General features: G+C 39.5%; 1 protein-coding gene across 1 annotated transcript; it reads right to left on the bottom strand.

The window, feature by feature from the left end:
* Positions 1-2,041: 2,041 nt before the first annotated feature.
* Positions 2,042-17,895, bottom strand: si:dkey-93h22.8 (uncharacterized protein LOC449943 homolog). Its single transcript, XM_041785796.1, has 11 exons — positions 17,741-17,895; positions 15,042-15,146; positions 14,686-14,841; positions 11,249-12,803; positions 10,378-10,431; positions 9,456-10,293; positions 9,161-9,370; positions 5,981-6,044; positions 5,396-5,517; positions 3,290-3,441; positions 2,042-2,439 (listed from the first exon to the last, which is right to left on the bottom strand). The coding sequence occupies exons 1-11, from the start codon at positions 17,834-17,836 to the stop codon at positions 2,339-2,341; spliced, it is 3,453 nt and encodes a 1,150-aa protein (XP_041641730.1). The 5' UTR covers positions 17,837-17,895; the 3' UTR covers positions 2,042-2,338.
* Between the last annotated feature and the right edge of the window lie 619 nt (positions 17,896-18,514).

Raw genomic sequence — 18,514 nt, 5'->3', positions numbered from 1 at the left:
CTGCGCTAGCGTGTGTGCATTGTAAAATGTTTTTTAGGTTATATACTTTAAAATACAACTTAGAATTCATTCAACAGAGATATCTATAAAATAGTATTCTTTCAGTGTCTGACTAGTCTCTGTGATTAAGCTGAGTGGGTTCATGGTCCTTCTTTGCCCTTTTTTATTTCTCTCTTCTTTTGTGACCAGGCAATCACAAGAAAGATTCTGTTATAACTACTTCAGTCACACCTCTCTACAAAGATAGAGTCTCTGTCCCTTCTTTGCTCAGAGTTACTCTGAAAATAGCTCTAAATCACTGTTTAGCTACAGGACTCCTTGCTAGAATTTTAGAGCTACATTAGGAGCTCTCTAAGTAAATGCAAATTTGTGAATATGGTCCCTGGTATTCAAATCTACTCAAGTAAAATTAAGAATTAATCATTCAAGGTTTACTCAGAGTGATAAGCACTTAATAGTTAGGCTTGATACCAGAGGGGTTGGGTCCAATGTGCAAAGTTGACAGTGCATTTGCAAAAATACATTTCAGTAAAAGCAAAATTACAGTTCAATAAAAACTCCAGGGTACAAGTACACAAAATGCTTCACAACTACAGGAGCCTAAGTAGATGTAATTTGTTACTTTTTCTTCCCTGCCAAATGTTTGACATGTGACTGGTCTCAGGTAAAGTACAGGAATTGTATTCACGAACATGCTGAGAATCCTTTTAGAGCTCCTATTTTAGCTTAAAAAATCTGAGCAATGTGTCCCAGAATAAGAGATTTAGTGACATTTTCAGAGCAACTTTCCACGTAGTGAGAGGGCGTGTTTGACCCTGTGACATATTTCATAAGCTGTGACAACTAGATAAAAAGTCCTCTGATACAAAAAAGGACTAAAATGGATGCACTTCATTGTACAGCAAGACGTGTGATCATAAACACTAATTAATGAAATTAACATCTCTGTTAAATAATTCGAGTCATATTTAAAAGTCTTCAGTCTGTTTAAAAGAACATGCCCACTTGCACAGTAGCATCTTTACATGCTGGTAGTTATACATGCCTGACAGCAGGCTTTAATCAGTTATCATCGTAAATGGACCTGTAGAACCAAATTTAGAGGTATTTACAATGCATTCATTTTTTTTTTCAAATCCAGGGTCCAAAAATGAACAGAAATGTCTGCCTATAAGATTTTTTGCTTGTTCAGCCAAACTTTGATACAGCAGGAATACTCTTTGTTAAACACTTTACATTTTTCCTGCTTGAGAACCTCTTCACTCTCTTCAAAGCCCTCCTCACTACAACTCAGTTTTCACCTTAGCTGCTGTTGTGAAATTTAGCTTTACTAGGATCTGAACTTACTTTAAAGCAAAATTCTTAAGAATTTTTTCGAATCGAATTTTCAAAAAAAAGTCATCATTAGGGGGCAGCTTTGAGTAACTAGGAAACTTTGTGAAGATGGTGCCGGGTACCTCAACTTTGCATTTATTTTCTGTTCTTTATTGGGCACTCAGTTTTATTTCAGCACTGTTGTGAATTCTTAATGTAGTTCAAGTTTTTTTTTTTTTTTTTTTACTATTTAGTTTTCAATGTAAATTAAGGCGACATTTTGCCAGCAACCAGATAATCTGTTACAGTTTACCACGTCTACATGATGTTCAGGTTGTTTCTTTGGGGTATTTGTGGCTAATATTTGGCAGTGAGTAGTGTAAAAGAAGACTAAAAATAAACAATTAAAGCAGGTTGGATATATCTACTATAGTCTATTGTGGAGTAGAGTAATACATTTATAAACTACAGTACATATTGTGTTTGACAAGTCATGAAATCTTGTCAAAAGAAAAAGCAGAATGACCTGTCAAAAATACTTTTCTGACGTCAGCAGCACCATGAAATGTTGCAGCTGTAAAATTAAAATCTGTGTTTTTTGTTACTACATCTTGATTTGATCAGCTGTCCTCAGAAATAGTGCAACAATTAAATGGATGACCCTACAAATGCTTCTAAATGACACAAATATAAACTCAAAACCTAAAAACCACACAAACTAAAGTTGTATGAAAACTCAGTGGCACCCTTTATTCTTTTTTATACAAATATATCAAACTCTTCAGTGCTATTGAACAGAACATCTTTTATGGGCCCCACTAAAATCATGTTATCAAATTAACAGTGCTACATATTCATTCATATTGATAGTAAGTGTTAAAAACATGCAAATATACAAAAGGTGAAAACATACAATAAAGGTTTGCTACATTTAAGTGCAAGGATGAGGCTCTGAGGACTTAACAAAATTGTTCATTTCATTTCTGCCACATCCAGGTCAGGTTTTTGTCCAAACATATCTCTGCTACCTCTTCAGACCACTCTGAGCCTGTTTCAGCAGCGAATCAAAGTCCAGATCCTCAAACTTGCTCTTCGCAGGAGACAGGTCTGCATCTCTGTTTGCATCTGGGAAGAGAAAAGCAAAATCATATTTAAAAATGCATTGGCTTTAGAAAGTCACTGGAACACACAAGAATAACAGGAGAGAAATGTATATAATACAGCACTGCAATAACACTCAGAAGATGAAGTGTCCAGAGGCACAAAAAGAGCAGAGGTGATGCATCAACCTTCACCTCACTAACTCAAATCTTCATCAGGAGCAAGTGGATTTAACAGGAAACAACCCCACTGGCTCCTGATGCTATTTTAAAAGAAAAATAATGGGAACTTAAGAAAACTATTTCACCTTAAGGTTGAATGTCATTCCAAAAGCTGCTGGAAATGCACTGATAGTTAAAAAACAGGACCGATGCAGATACTGATGTTAAGCCAATGATGGACAGCAATACTGATGGGTTTTTTATTTCTTTTTTTTTTGGTGTTACACCCTCACAATGCCAACATTTCCTCTCATGTTTGGCCATTTAAAACAGATCAGAGTCTGTCCAACAGGTCATATCTTCTGCCCAATAACAAATCTCTGATTAACATCTGCTACTGATATCTGTTCATGCCCACATTACTTGCCAATGTTTGTCAAAAGGGCAGATTTTAACTGGTACCGATGTCAAACTGATGCATCAGTACATCCCTTAAAACTACCACTAAAAGCCACAGGCTTATGAATAGTTGCTTCTTGGATTAAACTTTCAGTATGACTTGGATGAAGAGGAACATTTACAATCTTATTTTGTTTTGTTGGGACTTTTGCTTTGTAATGCCCAATTACAATTTTCACTCGTCAGATATAAAACTGTAAATAATTTAAACAAAATCATTTAAAAAAGTAAATGTCCAGAAATGTTTGTCTCACCAAGGTCAGCATAGTCTGAATTACAGAACTGTCTTCTCCCACCAAAGCAGATGTCAAACGGCAGCTCATCAGGCCTCCGAAGTTTCCCTCCATTATCGATGGCTGCAAAGGCGTCCTCCATATTATAGAAAGTAACAAAGCCGTAGTGGTCTCTGCGGAAACACAAGATCGGAGGTAAAAGATGGACAAATGCTGGTTAAACCTCTGAGCACTAAGCTTTGGGTATTGCTAACCCTTTGGTCTTGCTTAGACTTGCTTTCTTAAAAAGCTTTTAAAACATCAACCCTGGGGTGCACAGTCAAGCTCTAAACATCCTTTTTTTCAGGACAACCTGGGCTTTAAGAATATGTGTGCTGCAGTAAAGTCACTTGAATTTTAGAAAAGTTATAAAGACAAAAGAAAAACTAAACGGAAGTTAAAACTCAAAATTTTTATGTGTGACACATACACCGTTTTTTGCACTTTTATTTTTCGGGGACCAAAAACTGAAAAACAATAAGTCTATGACAAAACATTCACATATTTACAAAAAGTCCTTGGGCTTTTAAATATTGGCTGATTCTGAGCCATTATTCAAAGCAGTTCTGTCTACAGTGACACAGAGGAACACATCTCAGCCTCTCTTGGTCTTTCTTATTTCACATTTTGGTATCCTTCCCTCCTCTGTTTGTGTCGTTTTCTCGCATCTTAGCTCCACCCAGTGAGGAACAGAAAGAGACATGCAAGGAAGAGACAGGAGGAGAGAGGAGGCACAATTTAGTGAATGAGAAATCCTTCACTTCACAGCGTCAGTCTGAGCGACGTCAGGTACTGATGGGCTGATAAGCTGATTCAACCTCATAGCCCAAAAATTAGCAGACCCATATTTAAAGTCATTTCAAAAACCTTTAAGATGACTCACCATAAAAATGGTTGAAAAAAATATCCATAAAATGTCTTGAGAAAAGCATTCTTCAATTTGCATTTCTGATTATCAGTGGAACTACTTCAGTTTATAAACGCAATCATTTAATCATTGTTAATATCCTCATCTATGGAGCCTACAGATCCGTGTTATTGGCTGATAACTGAGGCTCTCTTTCACATAATCTGTAATCTGATCAATTATTCACCACAGAGCTCTGTGAGTTTATGTTGTTTTTTTTTCAGTTGAACAGGAACAATAAACAAACTTCTGCCTTAGTGAGGTCATAATTCTGTCAGATTATGTCATCCTGTATAAAGTTATTAAGTGCATAAACACTTATTTTATTTAAACTATCCTTGTTTATGGGTTTTATTTTAAGTAAGTACGTGCTGTAAGAATTAAAAAAAAAAAAAAAACAGTCATGAACCATGCAGAGGTGCGGCTTTTCTGGCAGATGCTGCGCCTCCAAACCAATCACATTGCGCCTTTGGTAAAAAGACTTCCACGGAGAATAGACTGGCGTTCCTTCGGTCTGAGCTCCTCCAGGAGCCTCCTCTCTCCTACATCCTCGCCTCCTCCAGGTGCATTTAAGGAATTGGAAGATCCTTCATCATGGCAGAGGGAGAAAGATTTCCGGCTCAGTCGAGGAGAGAGGAGGCGAGGATGGACAAAACTTTGTAATGAGAAGCGCCCTCTGTGTCTCTTTCGCTCCATCATAAGCCACTCATGCTCTCTCCTCCTGTTTCTAAGTGTAAACACATTTTGGCAAAGCATGATGTGACAACTGAACAGCCTGCCTCTGGCTGTAACAGCCAATGTGACATTCATTTTGGAAACTCAAGAACAAATGATCAAAAACAGATTAAAAAATGGATTAAAAGACATTCAACATTGGAGTTACTGGTGTAGATTTACTATTTAAATGTCCTGGAAAGTCACTCCAGTTCCTGGGTCAGGAGAAAAGCTACTGTTCGGGCTACAAAGGCACAGATAGTGTCATTCGACCAGTGAAATGAGGGCTTCCAGAGGAAAAAAACAGAAGAGGCTACAACTGACAAAAGTTATCTAACTTTTAACAACCTGTGTCTCCTCTTAACCTGTGTCTTTTCTTGTCATATGAAAGGCTGGTCTCAAAGTGTTAATCGTACAGAAACAGTCATTGCAAAACAGAAGACATGTTTGAATGTGTGCATACTCACCCTTTGTCTCTAAAGTGAAGCGACACACATTCCACTTCTCCAAACTGAGAAAAGCGCTCTCTCAGTTCATCGTGGGTCATGGACCTGCAGATTCGGCCAACATACACGACTCTGCGCTCGTCCTGTGTGACAAGATGTTTAAAATTACTACTTAAAATTATTTAAATTGTTATGGTTATATGGGGTCTTTCTGTGTTTTATTGTGGAGAAAAGAAAGTAAACAGAGAGTGGGGAATGGAACAGCAGGTCAGATTCAAACCCAGGGCACGGTGTCTGTAGTGGGTCACAAAAATAACCACTAGGCCACTGATGCTCGACTCAGCAGCACTCATTATTTACCCATAAAAAATGTAAACATAAGAGCTGGGATGTTAGGGGCACTCATAGCTCAGTGGTCATGTCCATGTGCTGCATGCAAGAAGCTTACTGGCTTCCAAGTGGGAGCCTAAGATCAAACCTGACACGTGACTCCTTTCTTGCATCATTCCCCACTTACTCAATCTGTTGTCCTATCTTTACAATATAAAAATAAATGCCCCAAAATGTATCTTTAAAAACTATATGCTGAGATAACCTGTTACTTACAATGGCTTTCAGCTTCTGAATCCTGATTTCCTGCTCTCTCCTGAGCCGTCTTGACTCTCTGTTGCTGTAGGAATGAAGAGATGGAAATGATGTAACATTAAGATCAGATATATTCCTAAATTCAGTCAAGGCAGAGAAAGTAGTGTGTAAAATATTAAATATAGGGTAGGGATGCACAGTCTTGGGTTTTTGATGACATCCAATATCCTTCTAACCTGACACGCCAGATGGATTCGTTTCACACATCCATCTGGGAAAGCTTCAATAGGAAATGTTCGAGAAAAGGCAGAGGATTTAAAAAAACTCGGAGGGTGATTGGGTGAACGTTCTGTCTGTCACATCTCTACGGGCCAATCAGAGCAACAAAACATGTGACGTAGCCGCTATCGAGCTGCGCGTGTGCAGCTACTGAGGAATAACGTGAAACACAGCGACTATAGACATGTCAGTACTCGGTTTTTGTCATTTTTGAAAAGAAAACAACTCACTGCTGTTCTTTGTTCTTCTTTTAACAAAGAAGATGGGAGCTTTGCAAGATGGATTCGCCAGTGAAAAACAAGGTTAATATTCTTCCAGATTTATTTTAGCTGATGCGATCTTTAAAGACTTTTTTACAGTAAAGAATAGTCTCTCTTGTTTTACGGTTGTTCTGTCCTCCTGACGGTCTGTTTCAGAAACAGACATAAAACTGGGCAAACAACATCTGATTGTAGCATCAATGATTCCCAAAGTAACAAATCAGTTTAAGAAAGACTGAACTGAGCAGTTACAGCTTGAATAAAGCCATTCAATGACATGGTCTGCAATTCAGTATGTCAAACCAAAACTAGTTAATGTGAAATGGAAATGTCTTTTTGATGGGCTAAACACCAACAAATGTTTATAACAGCTGCAAATTGTTTATTTTCATATGGAAACTTCAGCCTGATAAGCACTCCATTGCCCTCCATCAGCTGTGCACATGAGCACTATAAAAGCTAAAGAACGAGGAATTCAGTAGATAAATTTGTCTGTGGCAAAAAAATATTCTCAGCAGATATCTTAGTTTAAACAGGACTGAACTAGAAAAGGATTTCTGTGCTATTTGTGCTTGCGGTGAAATTTCACTGCCACACTACAATGGTGATTACAAAGGAATAAGTGATGAGCAGGAATCATACAGCCTAAGGTGACAAAGATGAAAAAAGAAAAAAATCTGTTTATGAGCAGTAATGTCCTTCTTGCAGCAACAAATCAAATGTATTGTGCAGCAAATGAAGATATGTATAAATCATGAAGACATTGCTAAGGCTGGCACCTTCTAGACCAGGGGTGTAAAACTCACATTGAGTCCGGTGCCAGATTTGCTCCAATGAGAAGTCCTGAGGGCCGAACTATTTAGAGCAGGATTGTAAAAGTCAATCCCGGATTCTGAATTTAGGCCTTACCTAAGAGTCTAACAAGGTCAACACTTAAAGATAAACGGTCAACCTCATTTTCACCATTAGTAAAATATGAAAAAATATAATTAACACTGATAATAAATCATTCTGAGATTTAAAAAACATAAGAATGATAAGTTTAAAGGCTCAAAGTCTGAGATAAAAAGTCAAGATTATTAGTTCAAAAGGTCAAAACATGAAATTTAAAGGCAAAGTAATGTTTTTAAAAGGCAAATAATGAGATATAGTCAACATCACAAGTTTAAAAGGTAAAAATATGACTTAGAATTTTGAATTGTGAATCTTGAAGGTCAAAACATGAAAAAGTCAAAATCACAAGTTAAAGTCAGAACTGTGAGATGCAAAATTGAAAATATTAAATTACAACATTAATCTCTTTTCCCACCTTCCTGACTTTTTATCGAAGTTCTTTTACTCTTTACTTTTTCAGATTTTTATAATTTAACAAGGATATTTTAAATCATCAAGGTAAAGTTTACACATTTATACTGGAGGAAATCTGCAGACTTCATACTGGTGGGCCAGTTATAATAGAAAGATTGTATGATCTTGCAGGCTGGGTATGGTCCCCGGGCCTTGAGCTTGACACCTGTGTTCTAGACGGTTGGTTGCTAAAGTCTCATCTGACCAAAATCTTGTTGATAGGACAGTCACGGGGGGGGGCAAATGGTTGGAGTGGTGCTTGGCAATCCAGACAGAGAGAGGACACTAAAGGCCGGCTCAGACTACACCTTTTTTTGGTCGTTCACGACGGCGCCATGTCAGACTATACAACAAAAATCTTGTCCTGTCTTGGCTGACAGCCAGGCCACACTAGGAAAGGGATCCTGACCGCTCATTATATGCTAACGTCAGCTGTGTGCGAGTTCACAGGTTGTCAGGTTGTCATTGAGACAGATCTATCAAAGTAAAGTACTAGTCAAAAGTGCAACCATGCTGACTGGTACTGTTCTTCAAATAACACAATCACAAAAAAACACATTCTTCTTAAATGCAGTTAGCTGTAGTTCAGCTAATCACCACCATCACCCATTTTTGCCCCTTATTTCTACCTTTAACCAATTTTTGCTCCTTTTTACCATTTTCACCATTTTGGTTCTTTCTTTCCATCTTAACTCATATTTGCTGCTTTATTCTATTTTTGCCTAATTTTCCTTTTTTTGCATCTTTATCGCATTTTGCCTTTTTTTCGTATTATTTAATTATTTCCCCCTTCAAGTTTTTTCAGTTCCCTCTACTTTATTCTATGATATCCTGATGTTTCTGCACATCATGGCTCTACAATGAAGTCTTACATTATTTTCCTAATGGTTTAGTTCAATGTGCCGATTCACACTGTTAACATCACAAAAAAGGTAATTCTGTTTTAAGAAAAAGGGTTTATGTTTTGAAAATGCTAAGTTGTACTAAAACATAAATAAATACATTTTAGTTGCTTTGATAAAAATGGTTATTATTCAGGTTAAATATAAAACATGGTTATCACAGATTAACTTCACAATGGACTGTTATTTTCCTGACCTCTACAGGCCCTAGAAGGCTCTCCCCTTCATCCCCCCTTATGGGCAACCTTCCGTTAAAGCATAATGGCACTTCTAGCATTCTGCTTCAGTTTTCATATCCATTTATCCCAATATTGTGTTGATAATATCATGAAAACCTAAAAATAAGGGAACTTCTACATTTTCTACTTTTCCTTGAATGAAAATTCTTCTATAAAAACCAGGTGTAAACTGACCTGTAAACATCTCTCCACTGTCTGTGATAAATCCTAGGTGACGGTGACCTGGATCTGGATGGGGACCTGGAGTGTGACCAAGATCTGGATCTTGATCTGCTGCATCTTGATCCTGAGTAAGACCATCTGTGGCGTCGGGGTGGTGAGCGAGAAATGGAACGAGAGCAAGAGGACGAACATGAGCTGCTCTCTGAACGCTTGTGGCAGCGCCTACAAGAATAAAATGAGGGATTAGAAACACAAACACAGGACAATGATAGACTCTTATTAAACAGAGACATCAGGGGTTGATTACTTTTGTCTTTTTGGTGAGCGAGATGCAGAACTGGAGGAAGAAGAAGATGAGGAACAGGAGCTAGAACGAGATCTTCTACGGTATCTCCTCTTCTCCCGTCCTCTGACAGGAGGGCTGGGTGGAGGTGTGGGGAGGGTGCAGTGTGGTGCCCTATCTTCTGCTGCAGGACAACAGCCTTTACTTGTAGCAGATCTGTCAAACAGCAATGTAGATTTGTCTGGGACTGTGTTTGTTTCTGATTTGATGCTGGGTTTTTCAGGCGGATGCTCCATCACAGACTTAGCAGAGGCATTGATGGTCCGGTTGGTTTCAGCTTCACCTGTAGAGGTCTGACGTTTGCCCTTAGCTGCATCACCTGAGTCATGACCTGTCACCTGAGACTGATCATCTTTGAAATCAGAGAGTCTGCAATGCTGAGCGGTACATGAGGATGAGCGGTCTGCAGGTCCACAGTAATCATGATCAGAGGATATATGTGAGTAAATGCGAGCAGCAGGGGACTCTGGGAAGCTGGCGTGTGTCTTCCTGGACGGCAGAGGACGAGGGTCAATTATCTGAATGGCTTTGGATGGAGGATTTTTGCGTCTTGCTGGCACATCTTTTTCAGTGCTAAGGATGATTTCAGTGCCGAGAGGTTCGGGGATGGCCACACCCTCTGATGTTTGAAGATTCGGTAGATTCCCGGTGGCCGTTTGTGTCTGAGATAAATCTGAAGTGCTTAAATGCAGATGTGTTTCAACTGGGGACGTCAGTGGAGTCTCGTCCAAATGTCTATCTGTGTTTACGTTTAAAAGTGAGGTAGCAACAACAGGTTTGGACTCAACTCTCCCATCTTTAGCTGGAGGAGATTAAACAAAAAGGGTGATTAAAAAGACTGAACATGAACATCCAACATCATGCCATCAGCTATCAGATGACTCACCTTGTGTTTCCTCAAACTGTTCAAGCAGACTGGTAACATCAGCTGCTTCAATACCTGTGAAAAGACAAGACACATAAAAGGATTACTACGGAGGACAGCTTTTATGTTTATTTACAATTACAGCATTGTTCTGAATTTAAGACGGCGCTGATTATAAGATGGCTCCTGTTTTTAGGACTAAATTGTTTGATAAAAAAAAGAAAACTGTAAGGCTTCAATCTTGCCTGGACTTTTTGTCCTAAGAAGCTTATAAAATGCAAACCTGTTAACAGTCAAGCACTAAACATCCTTTTATTCAGGACAACCTGGGCATTAAGAGGCCTTTATTGCATCCTTCATCAATCTAAGGAAATCAGTGGATTTGAAACTATGGTTAAGATTTTCTCTAACTTTTAACATTTCTAAGATGGTTGTATCAGGCACCAAATTTTCAGAAACAACACTGTGACATTATATTTCATGACTGCTTAACAGTAGATTAATAGCTTTGCTGCTCGATAACCATCATGTTTTCTTGGCATGACTACTCCCAATTAATTGTGAGTAATTTTTAATCTGCTTTGGAGCCACATTTTTTATGAAAAAAAATTTTATTACCGGGTCTCCTCCTGATACTGCAGCTGTGAATGAAAGCTGGCCTCAGTCATGAGCGGTACATTTGCTATACGGTTAAGTAATGCTGTCTGAACATACATTTGCACATAAAAGTCTATACTCCAAATAGAAGACAAATTAAGACAATCTTCCTTTGTTTTTTTAGCTGTATTAAAAAAACAGGCATCCATCTAATACTCAGACCTAAGTATTTCTAAGCGTCACGTTAACAAATGTAGCCTAGGATATCACAGTGTCAGATCTGGTAGCAGTATACCTGAGTCTGCTGTAACACCCTGAAGAGTGGGTGATGCTTCCTCCGGATGGGAGTTGCTGGAGGAAACATCTTCTGCCGTCTCCTTTAAAGGTACAGGAGCACCTACAGGAACCAGCGCTGGACTTGGTAACAGATGAATCTTTGGTTCTGTGCATATCTGAGGTTGTAGTTCTTTCTTCTCAGGAGAGGATTTGATTTGTGTTGTGGTTGGGCATGGTAATGGAGATCTGCAAGAGACAGCTGAATGTGTCTCAGGATCCTTATTCATAATAACTGTGTTCTTTATAAACTCTTCAGGCTTTGGTATTGAGGAGGAGGGGTCTCTTTGAGGGGAAGAACCTGAGAACTCATTTTGGATTTCTTGTAAGGGGCTGGTGTTCAGTGATTCTGAGTCTGTGTGGGTGAATGGTGGCATGGTTTGACTGACCGGCAGTGGGAGTAGGACAGGATTTGGAGGATCGATACAGAGTGGTTTCTTCACTGCACTTCTTTTGCTATCTGATACAACAGCATTTATGTTAGCAGGAATATCATGAAATGAGGATATTTTGGATTCATTCCTTGGGCGTTTTAATCCGCTGTGGCAAAGAAAGGTTGAGGGTTTGATTTCTGTGGGACAAGGCCCAGGTGGAGCTGAGGTGTGATGTGTTTTGTAAACAGGACTTTGAGCTCCATTACTTTTAACATTTGGATAAGTTTGAGCTGCCCTGGGTCCACAGCTGATTTGAACTTTTCCCTGTAAACAGAGGATGGGGGTCAGCTCTTTAGGGGGCTCAGGAACAGAGGGCCACTTAGTGGTGTAGTTCCCTTGTTTCTCCACCAGAGGCTGTCTCTTTTGGCGCAGCTGTCTGTATTGTTGCAAGCTGAGTGATTTAGCCTTGGTTTCCCCTTTAAGTGGTGAAATTGCAGCTTTTTTAATACCTGGCAACAGTGGTTGGGGTTCAAGTGCTGAGCAAGCCAGATTTTCAAAAGCTTTTGACACATTTTGACTCTTTAAATTCTTCTCATTTGATTGTTTTTCCTCTGATTCATCAAATGAGGCCACTTGAACAGGGCCAAAGCTCACCCTCTTCTTCTCTCTGCATGGCGGAGGTTTGGATGAGTTTCCATTCAACAAGACACTCTTCAGCTGTTTCCCATCATCCACCTCTTCTTTCTTCTTTGTCTCCTTCACAGTAACCTCATCATCAGACACGACATTAATCTCTTCGTCGCTCTCTTCAGAGGGTCTCTCATACTTCCACACCTCCTCCTGAGAGAACAATGTGTGATCTCTCCTCAGTTCGTCCCTCTCCTCCTCCACATGCAGCTTCAGGCAGTACGAGTGCATGATCTTCACCAGGTTGGCCAGAGACGAGGGGGTGAAGACCTCAACTTCAGAGTCTGCGGTCTTCTTCTTAGAAACAAACAATGGCTCACTTTGGTGTTTGAACATCTTTTGAGTGCTGCTTTTCTCTCTTTTTCTTTCGTCTTCTTCATCCACTTCAATCTTAATTGCACATTTCACATTTGTTGATTTGGATCTTGGTCTAAGCCTCTCAGCAAACGATAATTCCTATAGACATGAGAAAAGGACAAAATGGTTAGTTCTTATGTGACCAATATTCACAGCAGAGAGGGTTTTTGTAGGTACTTCACCATACTGTTAAAAAGTTACTGTTTTCATGCATGTTCACTTTATAACTGCCATCTTTATCAAACTGTCATCAGCATCTAGGTCTAATAAAATAGTTTTCCGTCAAGCAGGGTCATGTGATAGTTATATGAAAGTGCCACAGGGATGTGCATTCCAAGTTAATACTACTCAAAAGTCACTGGAAATTTAATGTACACTGAATTTGTAAGCTTGATGTTACCACATGATGGAATCTGCCACTGACACCAGTAACATCCATAAAAGAAGCCATCAGAGATTGTCAGCCATCTGCAAACTTAAAGGACTTCATGTTGACCCCACCACCTCCTGCTTTTACATCCAAGCATGATCCAATCTATCCTCCAATACTGTTCCACCTGTTTCTATATCATGTTATCAGCCAGAAAACAAAGCCAAACTCACACATTTTACCAAAACAGCTGCAGAAAATAATTGGTCTCCCAACACCCAACCTCAAAGTTCTGCACAATAGGGCCATGATACACACTCCAACCTCAACAGAACAGGACATCACACCTCTGCTGCCCTCTGGACAAAGATAAAGAGCGCTTGGGTGCAGGAGGCCATGCTTTGGAAAGAGCTTGATCCCAGCTGCCATAGCTGCCCAGAACAGGCAGCCTCGCTGGTCAGGCATTGCTTGCTTTCTTTTGTGTATGCATTGTCTCTTGATTTGTTTGGGTATACTCACTCCAGGCAATCTGTACAATTTGTCCAGATTGTCTGACTAGTGTGCATGCCTTTTATTGCACAAAAGCATAGTACACTTCTTTGATCCTGGCAGAGGAAGAGGTGTGCTTAAACATAAAACAGAATCAACTGTTCCTCTTGAAAATCATTTTGGAAGATTGTCAGAGGGTTTTATCTGACCAACACAACTCAAAATAAGCTACAAAGTGAGTAAAGTCATTGTCATGTTGCCTGTGTATTTCACGCTGTGCTGACTCTGACCATGCTTCGTATAAACTGCACATCATCTAAGGATGTGATGGCCAATCCATGCTCCAGCCCAGCTGGGTCTGAAGCAGTGGAAGCGCAGGTCAGTGGGGAATTAGGGAGTACAGTGCTTCAGTACCGTATGGATCTACTAGCCCTAGTGTGAGTGAGCTACAAGTCTAAGTCCTCACTGGCTGACAGATTTAACATCAGACTGCAGTGACCTTTAAAGAAACTTTCTATTTTTACTGAACAATACTGAGTAAAAACATAACTTTATTTATATTTACAATGTTCAGTAAAACTGATTGTTCATAAAGTTATGATATTGGAAGTTAGTATCTGTACAGTCTGTACCACAACAGATGTCTACTTTACAGTACAATTTTCTTATTAGATTAGCAAACAGGTTTCAGATGCACCAGTCACTGCCTGGTAATAGTCAATGCATTACAGCCAAGTGCCAGAAAAACAATGGGAAAAATATATGTTTTAAGACAAGCTTTAAATGGCATAAATTCTTTAAATGTCTTTTATGAGCACTGCAACCCTTAATCCCCACAGGGGAAAATCTTTCAGTCTCACAAAGGGCTGCACGTTACATTGTTGAAACATCGCCATGATAACGCAAAAGTTGTAAAGTGACAGGATATGCAAATTCAAACTACAGGTGTTAGCAAAATGGTGCAATCACAGAAAACACACTGGTAATTTACAATGCAGAATTGGGAGAAAAAACAGCTTTGAATGGAAACTACAGAAGAAATTGAACAAACTTTTTAATTTGAATAACAAATGAGATTTGAATAACATTTTAAATGTTTACTGTGCCTGAGTGTGCACCCACCACTGAGTTGTTCCTGTGCTCCTGGTGTGTGAGGAGCTTTGTGTCTGGCAGGGTGTCAAAGGGAGACAGGGTCCCATCGTCATCCTCTACACTATCCAGCATCTCCGTCAAGGCTGACAGCAAAGTCTCATTCTCCTCCTCCATCCCACTCTTATCCTGGAAATAAAAGCACCAAATTAGTAACATCATGACTCAAATTCATACATTTCCCACATTTGTTCAAGGTCAACAACATAAAGATTACAAAACAAAGCTCTTGTTCAGGGATTTGTGAATAAAAGAGGTTTTTATACATGTAATGCTCTGACAGATTCACTTTAGAACAATTTACTGTGATTAACTTGCTTCACTCTGACCTCTGGTGTGACAGAGGAGTCTTCAAAAATGGCCAGGATGGAGTGATCCATGCAGGATTGTGTGTCCATCACATCACCCTCCATATTATGTTGTCTGAAGACCAACTATAATGACAGAAAATAAAGTTTACAACACACACAAACTCAGAGACATTGGAGAAAAGGGTGCAGTGCTTATATTTGATCAGTATTTGTGTTAACTGGGTAAATTAATACATTAATGGAAATATGTAAATTAGAAAAACACTCAATAAATTTAAAAAGGTGAAAAAAATGTCCAGCTACAACATATGATGGGCCTTCTTATGGCCTATTTGAACAGGATTAGTATGACCTGGTAATTTGTAATTATCACACAGGGTGTCTGTGTTTTTTATCCCGTGCAAATCAGCCTTCTCTGTAATTTGCTAAAAAAAAACTTCCAGGGCAAATTACCCACCATATTTCAGTACACACACAGGCCCACAGGTAATAATTATCCTGTGTGTTTCATATGCCTTTTTCTGATTAAAAAAAGCAATAGAAGCAGTGTAGGCAATTATTAACAAAGTTCTGACACATACATGTTATAAATAGTGCTTCTCTTTCGGTTAATTTCAGCTTATGTATAAAAATGGTTTTATTTTTCTTAACTTAATCTTTATAAACTCTGCACCACTGTTCTCTTTATGCACACAGTGCTTCTGCTCTGCCTCCTACAGATTCTCTTTGCAACTGCCTGTTCTTATATCAGTATTATTTAGCCACACATTTCATGCATAACAGAGTTTACGATTTTAAAAGTGTTGCTCAACATTCAGTGATTAGTCTGCAGCAGCTGATCTGTGTGAGGAGGGTTTTTGGGGATGCACAACAATTCCAAATTTATGCAACAACAGGATCAAAACTGGCAAAAGTTACAGGGGAGGATTTTATTTAACATCAGACATCTCCCTTTCTTGCAGATTAATGGAAGGGATGCTCGACTTTCTCTCTCTTCCTCTGATCAGCTGCATGTAGGCACAGGTGACTTATGCGACCTCGATACATGATCGGAAAGCAAGAGGAGATATGCTACTAGTTTGTCAGACATGTACAGCTTGCTACAGATCTAAAAAATCACTATGTATTTTCATTACTGGAGCCATGCAGCACCCTTATGTTTTCCTTCAGAAATGTCTGTAACTTTGAGTACATAACAGACTTCGCTTATCCTGTGTGAATGCATGACACCAAACACGGACATCAGGAGGTAATTCCCAAATGATCAGAGGTCCACAGGTAACACTAGTCCCATGCAAATAGTACTTTAGTCATGTTGTCTATAAAGGGGAAGAAGACATGTCATTTTTGTCATACCAGTACTTCAAATCAAAACCATATTAGTATTTGATATATTACATTATTGTCAACTGCAAAAATAATTTTTTTTGAAAGCTGAAACCCGTAAACTTTATCAGATTTTGCACAAAAATGATTGATTACTGACATAATGTTCAATTCATTTCTGAAGTTATAATTTGATCCCACAGATCTAAAAGAAATGTATTCTGCAGTAAATGAAGAATAATGTAATGTGAATCCAATTCTGTGACTTTCTTATTTCATATATACAAAGCCTTAAGTCTTCTATGCATTAGTGTTGTCCTAATACTTTGAATTAAAACTTCTGTGTGATACTAGTAAAAACCACACAGCATCAAAAACTGCTTTGATATCACTGCAACAAAATAAGTATCAGGATCCAAAAGTGACTTGCCATTGCAAACGCACTCCTGCATGCTGTCTAAATGACACAGCTGAATTAGATAGCCTACTTTTTGGTAATGTCACCATGCAATAAAGACTGTGTGCAGGAGTTTGCCTGCAGTTTTGGATGGATTCATTTATCTTCTACACACAGTGATCTTACGAAAAATAGTGTATTTTGAAGCTTTGGTACGTTTTGACAATGTTGATCATTCAAACACTACACATAGTGTTGATAGTGTTCCGCTAGTGAATGAAAGCCAGTATACTACTTTTACACCCTTGGTATAATTGACGGCCAGCAGGAGGGCTTTTTAAGAGCAGCAGTCAGTCTTTAAGGTTCAATGAGAACTGAAAGGTACAAGCAGGGTCTTTGAGGGAGAATGAGGGGATTTGAGGCCACAGACACGGGTCTCAGCCTGCTCAGTACAGTGGGAAAAGGCAGCATGAGGCCACAGGCTCTATGACTGTGATGACGTAAATTGCGCTCGTGGGTGTCAGAAAAGCGATGCAACCCCATGGCAGTCGGTAAACGGCCTAATCAGAGAGCAGCACGTAGAGAAAAACGGTGTAGTTTCGTTGAGGATAAATAACGAAACTGCCCGGAGCAGTTAGACAAGGCTGAGAGGGTGCAGCCTTAACTGAACATCCTGTTCTTTACAGGAAATGAACCGGCCTCTCACTCTCACGGACTAGTTTTAATCACGACAGAGCCTGTCAATGTTCAGTTCATGAGCACGCACATGAACGAAATGATAAGGACATTGTTAAACCCGTGTTTAAGCATCTGACAGCTTCTCGGCCAAGTCCCTGGTCAGTACCTCGGTAGTACTACTGCCCCGTTTAAGCCACGTGTCGCTATACACGCGTGTGGCCTCGCGCGCCGGCGAAACAGCTCTTATTAAAGCATTGAAACGCGCTCGCGTGTAGCCACTTCAATGACAGATAAAGTGAAGTGAGAACCCCAGTACCTCATTGGGAGCGTTGAAGACCGGGAAGTCCATTTTACCGGCATTTAAATCGCTGTCTTTTCCCCTCCACCGCGCCGCCATCTTGCCGCACCACATGGTCTACTGGCAGGCCGGGAAAGAGCCACGTGGTCAAACGGCGGCAAACTGGCGAGGAGAACACCGACCTGGGATCAGCTCGATGCCAGTAACTTCATGGGGGGGGGGGGGTAATCAAGTGACAATGAAATTGAGTGAAAATGAAATACACGGACACTGTTCTGCTCTCATTTTCCCAATTAATGGTAAGTTTCGCTTAAATAAAACCAAAAAAGTATTTGTTTTGCTGGAAGACGTCGAAATTAATTTACCGAGACGGCGTCTCTGTTGATGATCAGATTTAATGGCATGATGATAGAATAATAGTGTGATTGAGGGAACCTTTTTTACATAGCTGTATCTAAAAGTTGTCATATTTTGCTACCAATTTCAATTAAGAGTTGTCTCATGTTTCAAGTAATGGATGAATCAACTTTGATACAGCAGTCTGTTGCACAAAAGCGACATCTAGTGTCCAAATGACCAAACAACTCACACAAGGCAAAAAGACACAAGTGGCAGCAGCAAAGCAGAAAGTCATTTTTATGAGGGGCCGTCAGGGACATTATTCAGGATTACCATTCACACACATATATAAAACAAATGCTCTCATACACAATACTGAAACACTCTCACACACAACTGAAACGCTCTCATAAACACAACTGAAACGCTCTCACACACACTATTGAAACACTC

This window comes from Cheilinus undulatus, linkage group 4 (genome assembly GCF_018320785.1).
Source record: "Cheilinus undulatus linkage group 4, ASM1832078v1, whole genome shotgun sequence".
In the NCBI taxonomy this organism is placed as follows: domain Eukaryota; kingdom Metazoa; phylum Chordata; class Actinopteri; order Labriformes; family Labridae; genus Cheilinus; species Cheilinus undulatus.
Note: the sequence above shows the minus strand (reverse complement) of the source record. Positions and strands in the feature narration are given on the sequence as shown.

Excerpts from the sequence above, each read along its gene's own strand:
- si:dkey-93h22.8 (XM_041785796.1), bottom strand. The coding sequence starts at position 17,836 with ATGTGGTGCGGCAAGATGGCGGCGCGGTGGAGGGGAAAAGACAGCGAT. Across the intron at positions 14,842-15,041 it reads ACTCCTCTGTCACACCAGAG|GATAAGAGTGGGATGGAGGA; the intron begins GTCAGAGTGAAG and ends TTTTATTTCCAG. Across the intron at positions 10,432-11,248 it reads GGGTGTTACAGCAGACTCAG|GTATTGAAGCAGCTGATGTT; the intron begins GTATACTGCTAC and ends GTCTTTTCACAG.